This window comes from Lissotriton helveticus, chromosome 1_2 (genome assembly GCF_964261635.1).
Source record: "Lissotriton helveticus chromosome 1_2, aLisHel1.1, whole genome shotgun sequence".
Taxonomy (NCBI): domain Eukaryota; kingdom Metazoa; phylum Chordata; class Amphibia; order Caudata; family Salamandridae; genus Lissotriton; species Lissotriton helveticus.
In genome coordinates this window covers 349,722,165-349,747,022 of record NC_136058.1, presented here as the reverse complement: position 1 = coordinate 349,747,022, position 24,858 = coordinate 349,722,165, and the positions used below count along the sequence as shown (strand labels likewise).

General features: G+C 42.7%; 1 protein-coding gene across 1 annotated transcript in view; it reads right to left on the bottom strand.

The window, feature by feature from the left end:
- LOC144803687 (uncharacterized) overlaps positions 1–24,858 on the bottom strand; it is a 381,476-nt gene that overhangs the window by 141,913 nt on the left and 214,705 nt on the right. Inside the window, exons 14-15 of the mRNA XM_078671874.1 lie at positions 10,585–10,701; positions 8,580–8,650 (exon numbers count right to left, since the gene is read on the bottom strand). Of these exons, the coding sequence (XP_078528000.1) occupies positions 8,580–8,650; positions 10,585–10,701 (188 nt within the window). The remainder of the gene's footprint in view (positions 1–8,579; positions 8,651–10,584; positions 10,702–24,858) is intronic.

Genomic DNA, 24,858 nt, shown 5'->3' with positions numbered 1-24,858 from the left:
ACATTACTTACACGTCGCTGTGGCTAAATAAGAATTCCTTGTTATAGACAGGTGTCCCTAGGACCGGTGCATGAGTTATCTCGGTTTTAAGTTTACAAAAAGTATTGTGTGTATTGTGTGCCCACTTTAGCTTCTTGCTGCCAGTTTTTACCTTTTTCATAGCCTCTAGTAAGAGGGTGATGAGCGTGCTGTAGTCAGTTCAATTCAAATGCTTTATTCGGTTTGTAAAACACAACAATATAAGCAAACAATAAAAACAACACTTGTATCACTTTTAAATAATAATATCATTTAGATTACAGGTCCGATTAGAGCACATACAGGAAGAACATTAAATACAGAAATTTCCATCTACCATGCAGAGTGTGCTATATAATGTTTCAGATACTGTACATATAATCCATACTAATCTCCTGATACAACCTTTTCTACAATGTTTCGAAGTAATATATTATATGCGAATTTCGCTATAAAGTGTCTAATGCAAAGCATTTAGTGCCAAAATTGCTAAAGTTTAAAACACCGCATGAAAGTGCAGTGAGCTTCCATGATTGCACAATGTGCAATAGAACAAATTAAATTATAAGCAGTTGTCCTGCTACACTCTTTACTACAGTTTTTACAGAGTTATTATATTTTGTGTTTTGTGCAAATTTCGCAATAAAGTGTTGAGTGCTAAGCAGTTTGTGCAAAACTTGCTAAAGTGCAGAAGGACCATGCTAAAGTGTCATATGCTTCATAGTTGCAGAATGTGCAAAAAGGCTTTAAAATTGTAATATTCAATCTTGGTACACGCTCAAAGGATAATAGATTTCCTGTTATACATTTTAAAATATACGAAGCAACATAAAAACAGAAGTCTGCGCCTTCTAAAGATGATATTAACTTCATTGCCATTTTAGTAGAGCAAACATTATATTTTAAAAAGATAGGTTTCAGATAAAATTTCCTAAGTGAGTAATAAAATGTACAAAAAATAAAAAAATGACAACAATTTTGTATCGAGTTATTGTCACAAGGACATGTGGAATTAGTGCTGATTTTCATGTTCGGAAAAGCCACAAGGTGGTGGACAATTCCCAACCTTAGTCGCGTTAAAACAAAACGGTGGGAATTTCGTGACACTAGAGTTAAATATGTCTGGAAGCCTTTTCTTAGGTTTAATTCCTGATAAAAAAACAAATGTAGGTTGCTTCCCAGACAATTTTTCTCTGACCTCCCTACTATAAGATAAAAACATTACTTTTAACTCCTTCTTTGGGATTGATGCTACAAACTCTAGTTCCAAAAGGATGTTACGTTTATACAGGAGGTTGAGTCTAGAAACAAGGAGCCTAGAGGGAATTAGGGTCATAGGTCGCCCTCCACTCAACAATTTTTTCACAAGAAAAAACCTATACCCAAGGCACTCATTACATTTATAACTTAATGGTGTATCCTATGTCGCTAAACGTTGCAACTATGCTCCCCTCTTTCAATTAAATGGGGTAGGAGATACATCCATATAGTGCCATAATTAAAATTCGCCCAGACCCTATTCTTAAAATAACAGCTGTGAGACAACAGACAACACACACCAAGATGTCACATTTAGACAAGAAAGGAAAAAAGTGTGTGTAAGCAAGATGGCACCTCACGGGCGAACCACCAACGGGAACCTGGCAGGTACTCACCAGGATTGCCCTGTTCTCATCATTGGTGCCATCAAGCCAGGAAAAATGTGTCCAAATCAACAAACAAAAGTAGTGTTTGTGAATACATGCAGTGTAAAACGAACAACAACGACACGATTTGAAGTCAAAAACAACATAGATACCACAAGCAACACGGATCTCCAATGTTATTCTTTCCCCTTAGTGTTGGTTGTGGAGAGTAAGCATGGGCGAATTGTGCGAATCTGGCGTTCGCGAATTAGCGAACTCGCAATCTGCAAAATCCGCGAATTCTCGTGAATTTTTTTGTTTTTATAGTGTTCGCAAGGGTTTCTGCCATTTCGCGAGGATTTTGTACTAGTTCGCAATTGCGAACTTACTTGTCGGCACGCAACGGTCGCGACTATGTTGTTTCTCGTCTGGGTCATCATCACAGGTTCACAGCACCCTCTGTTTCAACACTGCCATCCTCCGTTTCACCAATGCCACCCTCTGGTACATCACTGCCACCCTCTGGTTGGTTTATCACTGTAGATTATGGGTGTGAAAAAAGCAAGCACACCTGCCCTGCTTCAACTGACATAAATTAATTTGGGGTTGATTAATGTGTCACTGAATTTAAACTTCCAGTCTGGCTGGCACCTGCTTCCTTATCTGTAATTTGCTTTCTGTTGCAGTGCAATTTTTTTTCACAGGACCTTTGTGGCCTATAGTTGCAAGTAGGCAACTGAACTCTGAAGGGGCCCCTCAGGAAGCACTACAGGGAATGGTTACTAATGATAAGATTGAACTTTTGCACCTGCTGAGTGCTTTCAGTTATGTCTGTAATTGCTTTCTGTTGCAGTGTAATTTTTTTAACAGGACCTTTGTTGAATACTTGTAGCTATTCTCTGAGCCTGCTGTGAGGGTCAGAGCAGGGTCATAGAATAGTTGCAAGTAGGCAAATGAACTCTGAAGGGGCCCCTCAGGAAACACTACAGGGAATGGTTACTAATGATAAGATTGAACTTTTGCACCTGCTGAGTGCTTTCAGTTTTGGAAAAATCCAAATATCGAGCAGCATCCACAAAAAGTAATCCTTCCAGGTCAAGATCCAAATCAAAGTGACCAGCACATGAAGAAAGCACTGGGAGGAGCCTGCTGGACAGGAAGTTGGAGACTGTGGGGCACTTCCTTCCTCCCACCCCCCCCCCCCCAAAATGGACTCCTTGCAAAGAAAAAGTGCAGGCAAATGTCAACCTGAGGAGTTATTCTGATAAAAATCATAATTTTCAAGGTTTATGCTGCCTGCTGGTGGATTTCTTGTGTGAAATTGCACATTTTGCAATCTCGCAATTGCGAGATTGTCGCTGCCCGCCGCATCTACGTGTTCGCAAGTGTTTACTCCCGCAAAATTGTATAGTATTCTAGTTGGCAATTGCGACCAAGCAAAAAATCCGCTTCGCACGGATTTTACGAATTTTCGGTAAGTTCGCGAGAGTTTGCGGATTGCGAATTTACCGAAAATCCACGAGCGTAACGGATTTTACGCCCATGCTTAGTGGAGAGTTAAAAAAGGGAGTGTGGTTACTACTTATCCAACCATACTCCACTTCCCAGACAATTTTTCTCTGACCTCCCTACTATAAGATAAAAACATTACTTTTAACTCCTTCTTTGGGATTGATGCTACAAACTCTAGTTCCAAAAGGATGTTACGTTTATACAGGAGGTTGAACCAATAGTGAATCTAAGCCACGGGATACGGGAAAAGTGGTCTAGCCTCATACAATCTCTAATAATCATTTGTGTGAAAAGGGTTTCCGTTTTGGCCAGATTGAACGCCAGAGTGTCAAGGGGCGTAGGGCAGCTAAGTCTGAAATGTAGTCAATTCCCACTTCCTCGTGAATTAGTACAGTTGACGCGGAAGGGGAACACATAATAAGCGCTTTAGAAACTTATTTTCATCATACTGTAGCGACTTCCCACGGTGGTGACCCCAAACACCTGCTCCGTATAACGCAGACCAGACACACCTAGCGTTATAAATGGCCACCACATCTTTTATTCTTCTGTCCCCCAGTTTGGTTGAAAATCTGAATATGCTTTTGGTGTTCCTGCTCATTTTAAGGCTCACATTTTCATGCTCATTTGCCCATTTCCCATCCCCTGAAAATGTTATTCCAAGATAGCAGAATGTTTTAACAGATTGCACTCTAGCGTTGTCCATATAAAAAGATCTAGCTGACTTGGCTTTCTTTCCGCATGCCATGACAAAAGTCTTGGTTTTATTGATTAAAAGTTTCCTCCTCTTTATGAATATTACAAAGTTATCAATAAGTCGTTGAAGTCCGATCTGTGTGCGCGATAATAAAACAGCGTCGTCCGCATATAATAAAATTGGAATGACTTTCCCATCTATAAGTGGGGAATCCACAGGTATCTGAGTTAGGCTTGCGTCGACTTGATTAATAAATAATGAAAATAAAAGAGGGGCCAGAATGCAACCCTGGCGGATGCCTCTTGTAACCTTAAAAAAGGGGTGCATTCACTGCTTGGGCCATAGCGTACTTTGCAGGATAACTTCTTGTAAAGTCTTGCTAAAAAGTGTACCATTTCCTTGGGTGCGTCCGAATCCAGTAGCGTAAGCCATAAAATAGAGTGATCTATGAGATCGAAGGCGCTACTCAGGTCCGCGAAACAGAGGAACAGGTTTCCCTCCTTAACAATAGTATATTTACTAATCAGGAGGTCAAGATTAACACACTGTTCCAAGGTCCCTAGACCCCATCTGAACCCGTATTGCGCTTTGGATAAAACATCATTCTCTGAAGCCCATGTTTCCAGCCTTTTTAGCATGATCCTGCTCATGATTTTAATGGAAGAGTCTAATAAGGAGATCGGACGGTAATTGCACGCTTCGGATTTTGATCCTTTTTTAAAAAGAGGAATAATTAGCGACTGACCCCACGACAACGGAAGCTGTCCTTCCGCTGCCATGTTGAAAATCCTTGCTAATATAGGGGCCCAAAGGTTCATTTTTGCTTTGTATAAGTCCACCGGAACCCCGTCGGGCCGGGGGCTTTAACTCCTTTGCTATTAGTTAATCCCTTGTACACCTTGTTTATACTTATTAGCAAGGGTAGTGACGACCACGTGCAGTCATTGCACCTAATTGTATCTAAAACCAACCTATCTGGGTTAAAAATATTTGTGAAATGTTCGAGACATGCATTGCTGTCAACATACGAAGTTAACTCAGGCACATTATCGTTCTTTAAAAAGGGGCTATTTATAGTCTCCCAGAATAGATTACCATTATTTGTTTCAGCTGCAAAGTTACGTTTATTCCAAGCCTCCACTAGGATGTCTCTTTTCCTATTTCCTAAAGCTAGTTTATAGTTATATCGTAAAGTTTTGATGGTAATATTGTTTCGGGGTTTGGTGCACAGGGCTTGTTTTAACTCGCGTAATGCCACGGTACAGCTTTTATCAAACCACCCTGAACACACTACCTTAGTTCCGCTGTTTCTTTTGGTAAATAGGCCTTTTATGGTTTCATTTATCTTAAGAAAACTAGTGAGCAAAATATTAGGATTAACATTGTCGCTGAGGCAGTAGTCTATCTCGATACTGCACTTCCTTACCACCTCCTTTTGCATTTTCTGGGGATCAGTGCCAGCCCATTTGATCCTCATACCATTAGTTCTTGCAGCGGAAATGTTATTAATGCGGTTATTATTAGTAGAAGGTTTACTTCCCCAACAAAATAGCGATATGGATATACTGTTGTGATCACTTATTCCTTGCTCCATAATCCACAAATTGGAGTAATCAGTATTGCAAGAGATCAGAATATGGTCAATATTGGTTTTGGCATTCCTGCCTGTAAAGGTTGGGCAGATAATATTTTCATTATTTTTGGTACAACTAAGTAGTTCCAAATCCAACTTTACTAACAGATTATTTAGGGTTGTGCCATAAGTGCAATGGGGAAAATGTAAGTAATCAGCATCATCATCAGCGCCAGCCTCCTTCCTGAATCCACATGACTTACTCGGGCCAGTGGGCAGGATTTTATGTTAAAATCACCTACCCAAAGGTTAATGGCCTGTTTACGTGATGATGCCTGAGCCTTTTTAATTTCACACCCAAGTGAGTGTAAAATATTCCCTTTACTATTGTCGAAAATATTATTATAATAATTGATAAGAATTAGGTCTTTACCTTTATTAAATTCTATTCGCAACACCTGGCTGTATATGTCCACTTAGGTGCAACTTTTAATCTTACACATTACTAATTTGTTTGATATCAGAACTAAAAGGCCGCCCTTTGCTCTGCCGGCTGCAGAATTAGCAGCACCCAACCAGTGAGAAGTATATCCCTCTACAAAAATAGGCTCCTTGCGCCATGTTTCTTGAAGGCAAATGATGTCATAACCTACAGTGATAAAATCCCTCCAGAAAGGAGTGTCCAATTTTCTGTTAAGACCTGCAATATTCCAGGTAACCAGGCTATGTCCTACATCTAAATTTAAATTAACAGGTGCTGGTTTATGTGAGGACAATACAGGGATGTCTTTCTGTGTAATCACAGGCGGTGTCTCAAGAGTTATTGGCGTTGTAACAACAATTACTCTTTTTGTTGCACTATATGTATCGTCCTTCATGACAGAGTCTATGGTTAGTTTAAATGACTCAATCACAGGTGATGTTGGTACAGAAGGTGGCCAGGGGGGGACGGCAAAGCCCCTCTGCCTACTTCGTCTGGGTCCTTCAGGGCACCCCCAATTAGACCAGTTACCTGTATTGCATGTCTATTGTTGTCCTCTAAAGAGTCAAAAGCCTGGTATCTGTTGTAAGTTGGAATAGCAATACAGGGTCGGACCTTAATATTGTTTGCGGTTTATTTGGGGCAAAATTGTAATTACTACTCGTATTATCATAGTGTTTGGGTCCTGACAGGTGCCTGTAGAAATGCCCTAAGGGAAGAAGGGTCTTATTATACTCCCATGCTGATGGGGGTGGGGCATTAGCAAGGGTATTCCTAGCCCAATAAGGGGATTTAAAGTTTATAATTATACAGTCCCCCTCTAGGTTTTTCCTTAGGGGGCTCACCGATCCCACCCTTTGTGTTAATATAATCTGGTTAGCCCCCTCTATAGGAAAATCACAGTTGTTAGTCAACCAATGTAAGGTTTTGTTTTTGAGTGTATCATGATTTTCTACTTGGTCTTTCCTTAATTTGGGAGCATTTACAAGCACTGTGACATAGGAGCCACATTCAGGCGGCAAGTTAATAAAAGCTGGAGTCTGTCTTGTGGTAACACTCATCAGCTCTTTGTTGCTATTCTTAGCATGTTCTGTGGGCACTAATTTATCATTTGCATTTACATCAAGGCCCTGATCAGAGGGGATGATTGCACTTTTACCAGTGGATAACGAAGTGTTCTTTGGTTGTACCCCATGGCTATGATGTTTTTTTTTTTTGCTTTTCTAAGGTAATTTTACTCAAGTTAAGTGCCATAGGGGGGCTATTACTGGCTATGGTTCCAGCAGCGTTATTCTTTTTGCCATTAATTCCATTATATGCCACTGAACTTAGTCTTTCCTGATGGAGCCCCATACTAATTTTATTCAAGTTGCCGCTTAGTTTGTGGCCCTCCCTGGCCAAATTATCCACTTTTTCGTGGAGGGGCCTAATCAGCTCAATCAATTTATCGTAAACAGCTTCTACAGTGTGGTTGCCATGGGGTGTCTCTAAGTTTTGTTTAGATCTAGTTCTATTTACTGCAAAACATGACTTGTGTTGGAAAGCAGCCCTAATGTAACGTATCAAGGGAACATTCCACAGTACATGGACGTCTCCACAGATTTTGATGCAAAGGCCTTTATACTAAAAAAAGGCAGACTATGCACTAAAAATGTACACATCCACAAGGCAGGCATAAAGTTTGAGATTTTTTTTTTACTTTTCCAATTTGAATGTGTGCTGCACAGTACAGCACACATACAAGTAGAAAAAGTGTTAAATTATGTCAAATTGTAGAACTGTGTGCAGGCAGGGTACCCTTCCAGTACAAAACCAGTGCTTGTCTTCATGCACACAGCCTTTCAATACTGAGCAAGCAAGCAGCCTTGAGTGTGCCTGGACAAGAAGAGAGAGGGAAACAGTGCCATATTTTAGTAGATATGGCACGGCGCTGCTCTCCTTTCATGCACCACTGTGCAGCTGCTTTTGTAGCTGCATTGCATTGCATCACTTTTTTGTAAATTTCACCCTAGATGTCAGAGAAATGAGCTAACTGGCCTAATAAAGATAATCGGATAGGTACTAGCTTAGAGCTTTGGCATTGTTATTGAATATTTTATATTTGTATATACATATAATCCATGTTTGCTATTTTGAAGGCTTATGTTTTTATGACATACATACTGTAGCTTCCGAGCCTTTAGTCTGTGTGGTGTAGTATGTCAGTCACAGTCGGAAGCATATTGGAACCTAATCCACGCATGTGTGCTTCTCTTCCCAATTCCCCTTCCCCATTGGGGTATCCTCCAGTTCATTTGTGAGCTGTGGGAGACTGTGGCAGGTGAAAGTATTCACATTACTCCCTAGGGAGGTGTATAAAGTTGAAAAACCCAGACAGATGAAGGTGGTGGCTGCTCCCGGCACAGTTGTTCACATTGGGGGATTCATTTTAAATTTCACTGTATTATTACACTGCCTGATTTGTTTGGTGTCACAAATAACAAAAAAGTTACACATCCCAGGCTCTGACTCTCAGAACGTAGTGATACAAGACCTACAAATGTACATCAACTGGGCAGCACTCCACATTTGTACCACTGACACCTCCGCAGGCAACTCTACAACAAAGGTAATCTCCAAGCTCATAACAATGTAACTAATCCATATGATTGTCATCATACATTTCCCTCTTACCAGAAAGTCATGACTTTTGACGTCTTCTGTAGTGTTCTTTTTATCCATGTCTGCTGTTGTGCTTGTTCCAACTGAAATAAATAATTTAAAAGGGAATTTATTGATCAAGAACAATTGTTGCAAGAATGAATGGGACCAGTATTTGGAGTCTATACAAAATGTGTAACTCGAGTATCTATCTATGGGTTTACGACATGGATCAACATCAGTATCTATGGAACATAAGCAACATGATGTCCCTACCCAAGACCCTTGTTGTGAACAATGATGGGACAGACCATTTTTCAAAATATGACTATAAGAGTCCCTTGCATGATGTGAGAATGAGTGGGAGCCAGATTTGGAGTCCATAACATGTGTGTACATTGAGTGTTGGTTTGTGTGCTCACTCTGTTCTGTGAATCAATACTAGTGTTTCTTGGGGGTTATTCATTGATATAAACTTCCGCCATTAACATTATATAAGACTATAACAAACAAGGACCTGCGATGATCTACTGATGGCTGATTTCTTTTTAAGGTTACTACTAGTGATGGTGTTCCTTGATATGAGCTATTTTTGAGAATGAATGAAAGGTTTTGTCACCCCATAGGAAGAATGCGAATTCTAGAGTCATGCCATTTTGGAGGAATGATAAGTCCACCTACACTACAAACATGCCATTATGTAAGGAGATATAGTTCCATGAGATATCATGGCAGTAACAACCAATATTCAGTAGACCACAATGGCCTTGACCTATGTTCTTAAGGTTGACTACGGTTCGATTATGAGAGGCACAGTCTTTGCTGTGATGGATATGGCTCTCATTCCTGTGCCTTCCGGACAAGAGAGCTCTCTGTCTTTAAACCAAATTGAGCCTAACTCATTTGTCTTTTTATGTCTTTTTCTTTTAAAAAAATGTCACTAGTGTGTGACTACAGGAGTGGTCCCCCATCAATTACACTTGTTTACTTGGACATTAAATATGATAGGGTAAGTGGTAGCGCAAGTTATGCATGCTCATTTGTCTGCGTGCATGCATAACATATATGTGATAAATGTTTTTCACAAGTGTGACATAAATTATTCATTTCATTGATTGATTGCTGAATAGACACTGAAAACTCATCCCACGGTCTTCAACATTGACTTGTGAACAAAGTATCCAGATATAACTGAGGTTTTTTAATATGTATTTTCAATACATGTACTCAAGCGAGGTTGTAAGCCCTGCGCCACATTTAGGCGTTCCGGCGCAGGGTGGGGGCGTTTTTTTTTTGCAGAGTTTTATATAGCGCGAACTAGACCCGAACCGAATCAGGGGATGATGGACGGAAGAAGCATCACTAACATCAGGGCTGAAAATAAAGATTTCATCTGGCACTTTGAGTGTAGTATCACAGAACAGAAACCCTCTAACTGCACAGGCATATAGTTTTACTGTTAAAAGTATAAACCATACAGCACTCAAGTGATAATGTGTGGAAATGGGGTTTATGTGAATATCTATAATTTGTGCAGCATCACTAATTTAAGTGGACTTATTTGTTTTGAGCCTATTAAAATATCTGTTTCCAGCACAGTTCAGAATTACCAAAAAAACATATGTACTTCAGTTTTCCTTTCCTAACTTCTGAATGTATAAATTTCATTTCTAGGAATTCACACTGATGTGTGTTGAAAAATAAACGACATCCGAAAATTGTCACATGATTCACTTTGAAAACTCCTCACATTTTCAATTCAGGGAAAGAAAAGTAAACACCACTCCATGTTAAAAGAATAAGCAGCAACTTGTCAGAAGACACAGCTTGACATTTGACCGCACATGTGACAAGATAAACAGCACAGAATTTAAAAACACCTTTATTTATTGCTTAGAGTTTCCCGATCCACCAAAAGTCGGCTTCCGACCATGCTTTGGGAAACTCTGAGCTTGGGGGCTGGAGAGACGGGTTTTCAGTCTAAACTGCATACAATGAGTCGGACTGCGGTCCTTTCAGTACAAAGAGGGTCTCTTACCTCTGCTCTTGTCGGTGTCAGCTCGATGGAGAGAGAAGTGTGTGACAAGAGTTGCACCGGTGACGCATTTTTGGGGTGCGTGCACGACTCTGGGGGTACTCAACTCTCTGCCGTGGACTCAGGAGGACAGGACCGTGGCAACTTGCGAGCATCTGCTTAATATCCGCTTCCGGGATAGAAGAAGGGGGGGACGCTGTCACCGGAACGAGATCAGGGGCCACATTTCGTGACGTCACTTCCTGCCGTGACGTCACGAAATGTGGCCCCTGATCTCGTACCAGAGAGGCCAAAGAGTGAAGTCTAGCAGTTTAAAAGGGGGGACAGTGACCCCCCCCCTGTAAAATAAGTGTTGGGACGCCGTCCACCCGCGTGGTACCCCACTCGAACCCTGGCTACAACCACTATCAACTCGATAACACCACTCGCGCAATTTACCAATTTGGCAAAGGTTATCCAGTGTCTTGTAACGCTGCATCTACAGATTTGCTGATGACAGTCGCAAACTTTCTAATTTAACAGACTCCTGTAATTTTAACCCTCCTTCCATTTCTATTCATCGAGTGGTCATGCATTCTACCTGAGACGGGATCAATTGTGATCGTTTCTGAATGATCTTATACTAAAGCCAGAGCCTTTTTTTCCACCCATCTGCGATACCTAATAGCTTTTTTCCAGTTTTCAAATAATTTGCAAAATATTTGATCAGAGAGACCATATTTCTCTTGTAACTGCGGAAACAAATATTGAGTATTATCTATAAGATATGACCCAGTCTTTACCTGCTCGAGTCCAGATTTTTGAATGACCGTCCCATAAAAGTCTTGCTAAAGATGCAGAGTTCCATAAAGGAGTATAGCAATAATATTTTATAATCTTAAACATCTTTAACCAGATTTTCATTTGTTTGATCGTGGCAAGTAAATCCTTAAAGCACACTTTGCTTTTCAATAATAGCTTTGTTCCACAAATGTCAGAAACAGTTTGCCTCTTTGCCTAGACACAATTCATAGTTAGAGGATACTCTTCAATACATTTGCATGTTACTAACTTGGCCAGATGGTAAATAACTCGTGTGTTGAATCAAGGAGGAAAAGCAGGAAAATCTAAAGTTCAGGAATTCCCAACCTCCTCTTGATATAGGCAGTCTGAGATACTTTAATGCCCTACGTTAGTTAGTCTTTTTAGACAAGTAGCTTGTAGGCAGAGAGGTATTGCTTGAAAAAAATACAAACACTTTGGTGGAATCACCATCTTAATTGAGTTATTTGACTGATAAGGGACAAATATAGGCTATTCAATCTTTCAATTTCTTTTAACCTCATAACATGTTGGATGGTTGTTCAGTGCTGTTATTTTCTCAATATAGGTTGTGAGGCTTAACCATCAGACATGTAACATTAGGAACTTTATTTACATTTTGTGTGCCGCTATATGTTTTGCTAAAATCTTAGTTTTCTGGTTATTCAATGAATACCCAGTTATTAACCCAAATTCAGCTGCCTAAAGTTCCATTGCTTTAATTACTTTGCCTAGTGATTTGTCATTACTTCGATATTGTCAGCACATGCAAACACTATTGTAGGATTGGATGCATGTTCAGATTCTTCAAAAATTTGATAATAAATGGTTCCAAATACATAACAAACAGAAGTGGAGAGCACGGACACCCTTGTCGGGTCCCACACGTGACCTTTATGTAGCCAGATTGTTTGTCCATCATTTGCAATTTAGCTATTGGATTTTTGTACAGAATCTTTATTGCTTTGAAATATTGTAGCCTAAGTTCTATTGCTTTCCATCGGTATATCCATGTAACATCATCAAAGAACTTTTCTTTGTTGAGTACAATCTTTGTCAGGGAAGAGCTTCAAAAGTTTGCTATGTCTATGAGGGGGATTGCCCAATTGTCTCATATTGGATCTCGAGAAAGCCTTTGATTCCTTAGAGTGGGATTATATATTTACGGCGCTCAAAAAATACAACCTAGGCCCCATCTTCCCACAGCTGACCCGCCTACTTTACACTGAACCGACCGTCAGGGTAATAATGGGCCCATATATATCCGGCGCAATCCCAGGGCGGAGAGGGACAAGACAGGGGTATCCTCTATGTACCCTCCTTTTTGCGCTGGCAATAGAGCCACTAGCGGAAACAATACGCACTCAGTTGGGCGATGGTATTCCTTTAGGAGACGACACACAATGCTTGACACCTTAATTATTCTTAGAGACATTGGAAATGTCCCTGAACAATTGGCGCAGATCCTGCGCGATTTCACAGCGCTCTCGGGGCTGAGGGTAAACGTTGATAAATCTTACGTATACTCATTTGGTGTGGGGAATTATGACCCGGGCCTTGTCCTTAAGGGTGGGAGAGTGCAGTGGAGGGCATACAAATTCTTTTACTTTGGTATGTGAATATATCGTCAGTCAAAGGATCTATTTGACGGAAACTTGGGCAGAGCACTAGCAGTCATCAGATCCCAGATGCAGTTCTGGAGCACACTTCCACTCACTGTAACAGGCAGGGTGGCACTCACGAAAATGGTAACCCTCCCAAGGCTTCTGTACTACTTCACGAACCTGCCCGTCTATATTCCCGTTCCCTTTTTTGTCATGCTGGAGAGGCTGGTCAGATATTTCATAAGGGGCAATGCCAGGCAGACAGTAACATTAAAGAAATTGTCCTTGCAGACAGATTGAGGAGGTTTAGGAGCCCCATGCTTTGAACACTACTACTTGCCTGCCCAGTTGCAGTGGATAGCGAGGTGGTTCGCTGACCGGCAGCGTGAAGACATGGCAACTACGCAATCACTTTACTCATTGTCGCAGATTACTAGACTCTTCCATCCTGGCGCGAGGGTGAGGCCTCCAGAGTTCTTGCTACTTGGTGTGGCACACAAATGCTTTCACAGGAGCCTCTAGATAACCTGACGTATTACATCATATGCGCCTGCGATACCCCTAGAGGGGTCCCCCAATGGCCAGACAGTACTCACAGCTGCTGAACTCAGGCATTGGTTAGAGGCGGGCATTCAATCCCTTGGAGACTTGTATTGTGACAGGACGTTCATGCCATATACGTGATTGGTAGAGGGAGAGAGGCTTCCTCCAGGACAATTCCTGCTGAACTGTTCACTGGTGACCACACTCACAGCCAAGTGGGATGAACTTACCATGGAGCCACAGATGCACCTCACCATGCTATACTTGCACGTCATGGGACAGGGTAGGCACCTCACACGGTGATTCACTGCCTCGCTCAGACTGCACTCAGCGATTGGCTTGGGTTGCCTCCGGCGCAACTGGGAACAAGACTTAGGCCGCCAATTCTCAGATGTGGAGTGGGTTCAGGTGCTGGAAAGCCCAGTACGTATCTCCAGAAATATGCAGTTCTGTCAAACTCAGTACTATATAATTTAGAGAGCATATCTCGGGCCTGCCAAAATTAACGGGTATTTTAATCGTGAGGATGCTGTATTCCCAAGATGTGCTATCCTAGACGCTGACGTTTACATATGCTCTGGAGCTGCACTCTTATTCACGTATATTGGAGGCTGGTGGCAAGTATGCTGTATGACTGTACTAAAGGTATGATACCTTTGGAAAGGCCGACATATCTCCTGCACACATTTTGTAGAATCCCCAGCACCAAGGTAACCTTTAGATTCCTGGATCTAGGTATAGTGGCGGCCAAGAGGCTGATTACCAAGAGATGGAAAGCACCAGACCCCCCACATGCGCAGGCATGGCGCCACTCAGTGTGTGCATGGGCCAAAGAGGAAAGCATTGCTATTGGACGTGAGGAAACTATATGCTTACGAAAAGTCCCCATTGCCACAAGCTGGGAAGCAATCCTGGTGGATCTACAGCAGAGCATGGGCACAACAGGAGGGGCGCCCCAGCAAGCTGACATAGTAGACTTAAAATGAGCAGGTGCACTGCAGTTCCAGATTAATTGAGACACTTGGACGGTAACCATTTGATGTACAAGCCCTCATAATTACACACCAACGTAGGGAATGAGCGCGCAGGCAGTAGACATAAGAGAGATGAACAGGATCTGAATAGGGAGGTGGGTGGGGTGCTCCGTGTTGGTTTAATGTTTCTTTTCGGTTTCTCAGTTTTAGTCAAACTAATCTGCTATTCCATCAAAACGTTGATGGGCATCATGAATCATAAACGTTGCAACAGCAGTATGTTATAGTCAAAAGTGGTATGCCTATGCTTGCATGGATAGGACGATATGCCATGTATAAATAATGCACATTAAACCAGAATAACATCTTCGATGTAAGTTTTAGTGACCCTGTAACCCTTAAAGCATATGTTATGTAACAAATATTTTCCCAATGTATGGTGATGAATGCAAAGCCGACTGTTGATAGTACTGAGAAATTCAATAATATATATTTAAAAAACAAAGAAATGTGGGAGAATGCCCAAATTAGGCCTGGGCAGAACTTGCCGAAGTTACAGAAAAACTCTGCAAGATTCCGTGGAGTTACGTGAGCGGCAGCGTCATAGTATGTTGCACTACTTGTACTGATTTTTACCGCCGGGAGCTTGGCTGCACTGTAAAATCAGCACAAACTGCATCCCGCGGCACCCCAGAGGGCACTGCTTCATTCTTCCGCTTGAGTGCCAGCTTAAACGCCGCAAGCAGCAGCTTTCTCAAAGTGAGCTGTACTGACCTGCTGCAACCAGCTGCATTGAGAAATCTCACGGGCAGGTGGTCTAGCACTTGATTTTCACATCTGTGCTCGCCATCTTGCAGTTGGCAAGAGAAGAAACTCTGCCACGTGGCGGTTGGCAGAGTTTTTCTGAAACCTTGGGCTCCAAGACAAGCAGGAAGTGGCAAATTCTCCTCGAACTCCACCGGAGGAGCGGAGTATACCGCCCACCCTTACAATTTATATGATTCATAGCTTCTCTACCAGGAATAAAGCCATGTTGCCTTGGTGAGGCTACTCTGGCATTGATCCTGTAGAGTAAACATTCGAGTCCCTGTTAATTAGTGATATAGGGCGATGGGACCCTTGTGTAGTGGCATTCATTGTCTTTCTTTAAAAATATGATAATTTTAGTTTCTGTCTAAGATTGTGATGTATACATAGTCAAGGGGAAAGGAATCTTTGATATAATGGAAAGAAAAATTATATAGAACTCAAGAGGAACGGCATCTGGACCAACCTTTTTTCCATGTGGCAAGCCGTGAATTGTCCTTAATGCTCCATGTGCGGGAGTCGGAGGAACTGTTAAAGCCCACGGTGAGATCCCACTTTTTATTAGTTACCACCCCATCTATTGAACCGTATTTAAAAGTGGTAACAAAGCCTTACCATCGCTGGTTGCTAACTAAATTCCGGTTCAATCAGATACATTTTTATTGGGAACATATCAGGGATGGTCTGTACCTGAAAAGGCAGCATTTTGTGACTGTGACAATTATTCACTTCAAGATTCTATGCACTTTATGTTCTTTTGCAAATATTACTCATTGATTAGGAAAAGGTTTATTATCCCACTACTTAGAGGTCTGGGGTTGTATCAAGCTAAACCTGCCCTAATGTATTTGCAATTACTAAACAATACATGGAAAATTTTTAATATTGCTAGTTATCTTGTTGCAGCCATAAGATGTAAGAAACTAAGAGACCGGAGTATAACTGAACTATGAATTTTATTGTAGCCCTTTTTTTATCTGTACAGTCATGAAATATGCTATTAACTATCACATGGATTTTTTATGATCTTTCGATTGTTTTATACTGTATATACTGAATGTGATTTATTTGTGTACTTTTATGATTTTAATTAATCGAATAAAGTGATTTGATGATGATGATGATGATGAATTGAGGCTTGTTGAGCTTGCATAGTTATAGGAGCCGCAAGCTTTTCCTTTTCGCTGTTGCTTGCAAATGACAGTCATATCTCAGGCAGATAAGCTTCTAGCAGATCAGAAGATGGATGCTTTTCTTCAAAATAAAGATCCTGATGGTGGCTGTTTTTGCTCTAGCCCCACTGCCTCCACTTCCATTTGTCATGTGCGAAGAGGCAGCTACTTCTGGGCCCATTTGTCAAGTTGTCTCAAGCCCAGAGCAGTAAAAAACACCAGCCTCTTGGGCGCCTTTAGAATTGTTTGATGGAATAGTGAAGTTGCAAATAAGTACTGATGGACAGAGGGAGACCTTTAATTTCTGGCATCAACAGCAGCCGATAAAATCTGCAATGAAAAGCTAGCAAATGTTGGTACAATGGTTATAATAGGAGATCTCACATAATGTCACAGCTCGTTCTTAATGTTACAACCATTGCCTGGGTAGGAGCGACAGGGCACAGGACCTCAAGGCTGAGCTAAGCAGCAGCCATTTTAGATTCTGCCTCTACCGCAAATTTATTTTTAAATTATATCCAACTTTGAACAATGGTCTTATTTAAAAAGGCAGAGTTTCCATAACATTTGCAACAATTGCTTGGCCCAGAATCTACATTCACCTCTGCTGTTAATAGACGTGTACTGGCCTTTAATTGATAGCACATGGAAGTCTGTGACTCGTAGTTTTGCTTTTAACATTATATATAAAATCTCAAAACTTCCGGCAAAAACTACCGGCATGTAAAGCAATCTGAACAAAATGTGTGGGTTTGCGTATGGTATTATAGGTCGGATGAGACCACTTTGTAAATATGAAGAAGCCTTGCAAAGTGTTTTTTAAATAATATCCCTGTTCTGACCAGTGTTACTGGTCAAATGTTGTTTTAAATGTGACATTTATCGCAAATATTCCAAAACTTTCGTTGGTGATACCAGCGGCAGCTCCTCCGCCATGGTGGTTGAGCGTCACCGGCCTCAAAACTTGGAAAAATAAAATGTTAATAAAAAGGTATTTATTATGATTTTTTTTTCTTTCCCAGGACGAGTCTAGGGGGCAAGGTCTAATTGGTGGCAGGCTGCAGGAGGAGTGGTGCGCACTTCTGTCAGTGCACATGTGGGTTTGGCCAGCCATCTTAGGACGGCCAAACTGACGATCTGAGATGTCTCCAACCCGAGCTGTGTTGCCAGTTTGGAGACAGCAGGCGCAGGCTCCCAGTTTTTGTGGGAGCGCAAATCCAGGGGGCTCAGGCAAATTCTGACGCTGCTCTCATGCATGAGACCAGCATCTGGATTGGCCGCACGGAAGTCTGGGGGCCTGTGCCTTTAGGGTATTGGAGCCAGAGAGGACCAGAAGAACGGCGATGTTGAAGGCAGCAGGTAACTAATTTGTTTGTTTGCATTTTTCGCAGTTATCATTCATCCCTGTACCCAGGCCCTATGCCCCGACACCAGCCACTGCTGAGAGATACCAGCACTTAATTTGTAGAAAAATATATGATTGGACCCTCGTCAGGGGGCCACTACAGCTTGCTCCACCCATTGCCCTTGCCAGCACTGCTGACAGGGGCGGCTCCTCTATAGGGGCGTGGGGTGTCGCACACTGCTCTCTCGCAGTGGGAGAAGGCAGAAACATAAAATGGTAAAACTACCATTTTATGTTTCGCCTTCTCGCACTGCGAGAAAGCAGAAGTGTCTGGAGAGTCTGGTTGGGGGTGAGCGGGTAGGCGGTCCTCCTCGAAGGCAGGGGGGAGTGGCTGGCCCACTGTTGTGGATACTGACTGTTTGGTCGGCCCCAGGGTCGAACAAAGCAGTCATGCGCACTCCACCTTTTTCTCTATGTAGGCTGCTGCATGCAGCCTACATAGAGAAAATGGCCTGGCTGGGCCGCTCTCTGCTGCGCCTCACCAATCACAACGCTGCCATTGCAACGTTGTGATTTGCTTAGCCTTGGGTAGGGGAGGGAGGCTGGCTGCTTCCTATTCCTCCACCAGGATTCAGAACAGCGGGATCCGACTGCGTCATTACACACCAGCCAGGAGCAGACCCGGAGGCAAGGTACGTAACTTTTTATTTGTATTCCCCCCCCCCCCGACCCGCCAACCCCCTCCCTCCCACGTGCATTCCGGCCAGGGCTGCCAAATACATCTATGCAATATTTCGAAATCTGTTTTGCGCCTTCCTGAATGTCCAATATTGTTTCTCAGAATCGTGAAAACAGTAGATAACAGTTTCCCCCAGTCAATCGTGCATGCTTAGTTTCTTCAGAGTTACACAGAAATAGATAGACGGGCATTTCAATAAAAAGGGTTTATTGAACAGTCTTATTTCTTGTACAAGAGATAAGAGCTGTTACAATTGCAAGACAGTATGCAAGATATATGTACAGCATGAGCAGTAAGAAGAAATAATACTGCAATAGCATTGTCTTTTAGCTATGACATTTATTCATATATACATACATAAATAACACAGGCTAAAATGTGAATACTTGTCTGGTGCTTCTAAATAGTTCTACCCCAGTGTACCTAACCTACGTGTAGTACGAGGTAAGAAGTAGGTGCTGTTTTCTAGTGTATAGTTTAGCTAAAGTTTGTATTACCAAGAGTCCCTCTAGGTTCGAGTCTGCTCCATACCTTAGAATGAGAGAGGTGGGAATCTCTTTCCGTTCTCAATCTCTAACATCCCGCGAAGGGAGTCAGAACACTGGAAGCTAGATTCTCTGCGAGGAGGATGACAGCGTCTGGTCAGTGCGTTAGGCAGGGATGCAACTTCTCCTGGAGTTGTGGTTTCTTCTGAACTTGCCGAGGCGAGCCGAACCAAATCAAGCCGTGGTTTGCCTTGGTAAGGGAAGGTATATTTATACCTGGAGGGTGTTTAGGAATGCTAGCATTGATTTAAAGTCAGGCAGAGGAGACATCATGAATGAACCCCTAAGGAATAGTAGTTCATGCATAATAAATGAGTTCTTGGAGAAATCAATAATCCAAGCAGGGAAAGTCCCAATGGCTTGAGAGTCTGGTTTCTAAGAACTCGTTGTGACGTGGGATGGACGGATGTAGGTGACCATGCCTGTATTCGGTTTGCATGGGCAATGCCTAAATAAGGACTGGGATTCTATGCCTAAATAAGGGCATTGTAAGTTGTGCCTATATAAGGGCATGATTCGGAAAACCTATGTACGGGTATCTAAATCGAAAAACAACACCCACTCCAGTTTCGTTTGAACGACATTACTAAATGCTAAACATGCTAAAACATATTAAAATATTGCTAAAAACTTGTCTAAAAACATATTCCCCAAAAAATGCATTTAGAACTGTTGCTATGCATGGTACTGTATATATTAAAGCAATGTTTCATTCTAAGTATATGTTTACATTGAATATTAAATGAATATACATAAATATATACACATGATGAAATGGTTCGAAAATACAGAAGAAAAAGGTTCAGAGCCATATCATGTCATAATTACATACATGAAATTGTCGTGACAAGGTGACAATGTGTCCCTGGAAATGTTCAAAGAAGTCTGTTCTCTATGAATAGTTCTACTGTCAGCAGAGTACTGTACCAAAAAATGAAAAATACAAATTTGTAAAAATAAATGAATCATAGGAAAAAGTTCCAAGGATTGTCTTTGTTTTAAAAAAAATGAAGGCCAAATTCAAAGATTTCCCGGTACACTGTGTGTCGAATCAAAAGTCAGTGTATTGGGCTGGAGAATACATGAAATCCTCTATTCATGTAGACAAAAAGTCGTCTACCGATGTAGGTGATAGTTGGAATACCTCGTTTAGAAGATTAAATGCACAAAGATGCGAAGCATCGCCATTAGCATTGGAAGCGTCAGCAATGTTCGTTTCCGATGTTACCTGTGCGCCTGTTGTTTCCTCTCGTACCTCAGCAGTAGCAATTTGCGTCTGTGAGATCTCAATGAATGCAGTCATCGGGATTGGTAGCCGCTGGGGACAACACAGAGCAAGGGCCGTTACAGGGTCCAGCAGAGTATCGATATCCGTAGGCATGACTGATGGGAGTGTTAGACAGATATCTAGCACGCATTCTTCACCTCAAAGCAGGCAGCGTAGAACAGGTAAGATGCAATCTTGCCAGATTGGACTAAATGTTAGAAACCATGTGGTATTTAATTCTCGTAGACGAGATAAACCCAAAAGTTTGACTGTGCGCTCACAAAACTTCCTTTTCAGTAGAGCTGTCTCCATGGTGCTGGGAATGACTCCGGTGGATTGGCTTGCCATAGCGTAGCAGTAGGAATAAAAACAGGATTCCTGCAACGAGTGCTAGAATTTGCGGCAGACCACCAAACACAGAGTGCACGAAGTTTGAAATGATTCCAAGGACTGCTTGAAAAGGTGCTAACAGTCCTGAACATACGGTCTTAAATACATGCACAATACCACTCGTGTCAGACATGTTTAAGATACGTCCCAATATTGCTGTTGAATGTGTAGGGCAGTTTGTACTTAAAAGAGCCGGTATCTCAGCCGAAGTCCTTGCAATTTGTAGATCATGAGTTTCTTTGGCCCAGGTCAAAGGCACGGTTTGTTGCAAAAGAATGACTTTCATTCTGCTTAAAGTATCAATTCGTATAGAAGAGATGTTCAGTGAAGGACTTAAAGGCAACTTCCTGACTGTTGGTTGAAAGCTTTATTCGATATGCAAAAGATATCTTACAAGCATAACATACATTAAAAACAACATTTTAGGAAAAAATACAAGTATGTCATACATTTTTTAAAATATATAAAAAAATTTAGGGAGCTCCCCAAGATAAATTAGCTAAAAAAGAATTAAACCAATATAGTCAATCTATTGCAACGAATCAACCAGGAACGTTTAAAAAATTTGGAGACACCACAGACTATAGGTGGAGAGGTGTCAGTCAATAAAATTCGAAGAGCTACCGAATGCATACGTGTTCCCAAGCGTTTGAAAAGGGGTTTCAACCAGTATCTCCTTGGATGGATATAGTCTGGGCACTCGAAGAGTACATGTGCCACCGTCTCAGGCCTGGTTGGACAGCAAGCACAAAAGGGGGATAAATGGGCATAGGACTTCCACTTCGATATAGTTGCTTTTAGCGGAAGGGTGCCAACTCTAAACTTGAAGTAAAGGGCCCTATCCACTGGCATAGTGATTAGGTCCATGTAGGGTTCGTATATTATCACATCCTTTATTTTGAGAAACGCTACCGTCGAATTACAATGATGTGGATTCCCAATTAGTTGACACGAAACCCAATCCCAATATAATTTTTTGAGGACTGCCTTAGGAGGGGCAGATCTTGAGGTCCAGCAATCTCCTAGGCCCAGTTCCCCCAAAAGAGTTTTTGTGTCCCTCAGCCACTTGATCTTGTTCCAGCCCCCCATGTTCAATATTTCCAATAGGCCGTCGGCATAGGATTTTAATTCCGGGACCCTCCATATGCGGGACCACAGGAGCAATGGACGAAGACGGGCCTGGACTTTAATGCTTTTGCAGCCCAAGTCCAAGAGCACTGGAACTGTTGGGGTGCTCAGGGGGAGAGCTAGGAGGTCTTTCAGGAACTTGTTTTCAGTCTTGGATAAGGGTTCCAAATTGCAGTGACCCCATAACTCCGCACCATACAGGGCAGATGTGACCCCCCTTGCCTTGTAAATCTCAATTGCAGGCGCCACTGAGGATCTGGGTGATGCATGATATTCCTTGAGTAAAGCACCTCCTACCCTTTTGTGACAGAGGACCATCTTGTCAATGTGTGAAGGCCAAGTCATTTTATCATTCAGGCGTAAGCCCAAATAGTCAAATTCGGTCACCTTCTCCAAAGGGACTGAATTCAGAATAGGAGGGCGACCTAATTTCCTTGGCGGGCGTAGTATAAGATATTTTGTTTTTTCTACGTTTATCACCAGCCCTCTAGATTCACAAAAGTCCTGAAAGCGGGTCAACAACTTCTGGAGCCCCTGAGGGGTCTTTGAAATGAGCAGAGTGTCATCCGCGAACAATAATGTTGGGATCCGCACACCCCCCAGACAGGGTGCGTCCGCAGGTTCCTGTAGCAGATGCTCCACCACACCATTTACATAGAGGGAAAAAAGTGTGGGAGCTAACACGCAACCCTGTCTGACACCCCTACAGACGGGAATCCTATCTGTTGTTTTGCCATTTCTACCCCAGCGAACCTGAGCAAAATTGCTCATGTGGAGTTTCATTAGAAGGAACAAAATGTACGGGGGCAGGCCCAGGCGATGGAGAACCCTCCAGAGTTCTTCCCTGGGAACTAGGTCAAAGGCAGTCTTCAAGTCAATGAAGGCCAAATAAAGACTGCCCTTGCCCAGTTCCACCACCTTCCAGTGCAGTAATGTTAGCCTAAAGACCTGCTCAATTGTGCCAGTTCCTGGGCGGAAGCCTGCTTGAAAGTCCGATAGGACTTGGTTCTCATCCACCCATTGAAGAATTCTCCCCAGAATGACTTTTCCAGCTACTTTTTGTGTAGAGTCAATCAGGCTTATTGGCCTATAGTTCCCTGGAATGTCTCTACTTCCCTTTTTGTATATGGGGACTACCACTGCCCCTCTCCATGACTCTGGGATCGGGCCGCACTCCAAGATAGCATTCAAGAGGGCCGAAATTATTTGACCCCAATCCGATGGGTAGGCCCGCAGTAAATCCCCTGGGAGCCCATCCGGGCCTGCAGCTTTCAGTGGGACCACGGTTTTGATGGCATTCTCAACCTCCCGGGATGTAAACAAGCCAAAAGAGCTATCCTCCATTGAGAAGGAAAGTAGAGCTGGCTCATTTAGTGGCCCTTCTATCGCTGAATATAAGGCCCCGAAATGACGGGACCAATTCTGGGGTGGGATGGTACAAGTTCTCAGAGTGTCGTCGGGTCTATTACGGGAGCCTATCAATTTCCAGAACCCCCTAGCATCTTTATCCTTACTAGCAACCAACAACTCTGCCCAAAATTTCTCCTCCCATTCCTTCTTTGCTAACTGGATCAATTTGGAGTAGACCTTCCTAGCCTCCTTTGTCCTAACTTGAGATTTTGCTTTGACTGCCTCGACTAGGTTTTTTTTCGCCTCTCTAAAGTTGTGATTGTACCAGCCATCTCTTTTGTTAGTCCTTTCTTTTGCCCCACCATGCCTCTTACGGACAGTAAACAAATTTGTCAAGGCCCCAGTTAGTCCACAAAATACTTCACATACCTCCCCCGAGCCCCCTTCAACTACGCCTAAATTCTGGTGGGCTAAGGCCAATAATTGGGACACAGCCTCAAGTTTTCCGGCAGACAGGAGAAGTTTTGACCACTTCAAGCGTCTACCGCAAAGGGATACCTCCGCCTCTCCCAAGTCAACTATGGCACTAGATACCGGACCTCCACTACTGACAGACCACCACGGAGCTAAAGTGAGGGACAACAGATTATGATCACTTTCAACTGTAGGTAATATTACCATATCCCTCACTGAGCTCCACAAGCACACATCAAGCAAGATGTAATCGATTCTTGATGTGTGGTTGGGCCTATTATATGTATGGGCACCCCCCCTGTCCGAGCCTTTCCTTCCATTTAGGGCCCTCAGGCCGTACTCTGTACTAAGGGCGTTTAGCTGCAGTGCCACCTCTGACCATTTTTTGATCGGGGGCAGTTCTAAGACAGGTATCCCCCTCCTGCCATCCTCGTCATCCTGGTCCTGAGTAACATCCGAGCCCAAAGGCTCGAACGTACAATTTACATCACCTGCAACCAAGCTGCAGGCTTTGTGTGGCGTTGCCCCTAACAAATCCTCCAGCAAAGCAATTGTGGGAGACTGCCTCCCTCCCTTAGTGCCACGGGCATAAACATTAAATATGTTCAAAACAACACGGCCCCTGACATCCTTCAATATGATATTAAGTAGGTCTGGGCTATTGGTCTTAGTTTCCACTACCCTGCAGTTTAGGGATGAGGCTACCCAGATAAGAAGTCCCCCCGAGGGTCGACCTCTGCCCGATTCTGGGCAGACAGCAGGGATGGCATAAGCAGAGTACCCCACCCTGTGTACTGGCTCCCTACTCCACCTCTCCTGGAAGATGCATATGGAATATCCTTCCACTAATGCATTCCAGTCCGGCAGTGCCAGTTTTCTAGTTATTCCTGCAACGTTCCAGCTGAAGACCTTAAAGACTTGGTCCGTCACAGCAGGAGCGCAACGGGAAACTATTTCTTGGCATGAAGTCGCCCTATCTCTACCTAGCAATGAACCCCAATGATCACTAGAAACTGAGTCCCCCAAAGGGTCCAAAGTTACCAGCAGTACAATTTGGGTCTCATTAAGGGAGGAGGAGATAGGTGACAGTACTATATCGTGTAGGGACTCGCCCATTTCCCCCCTATCTAGATCTCCC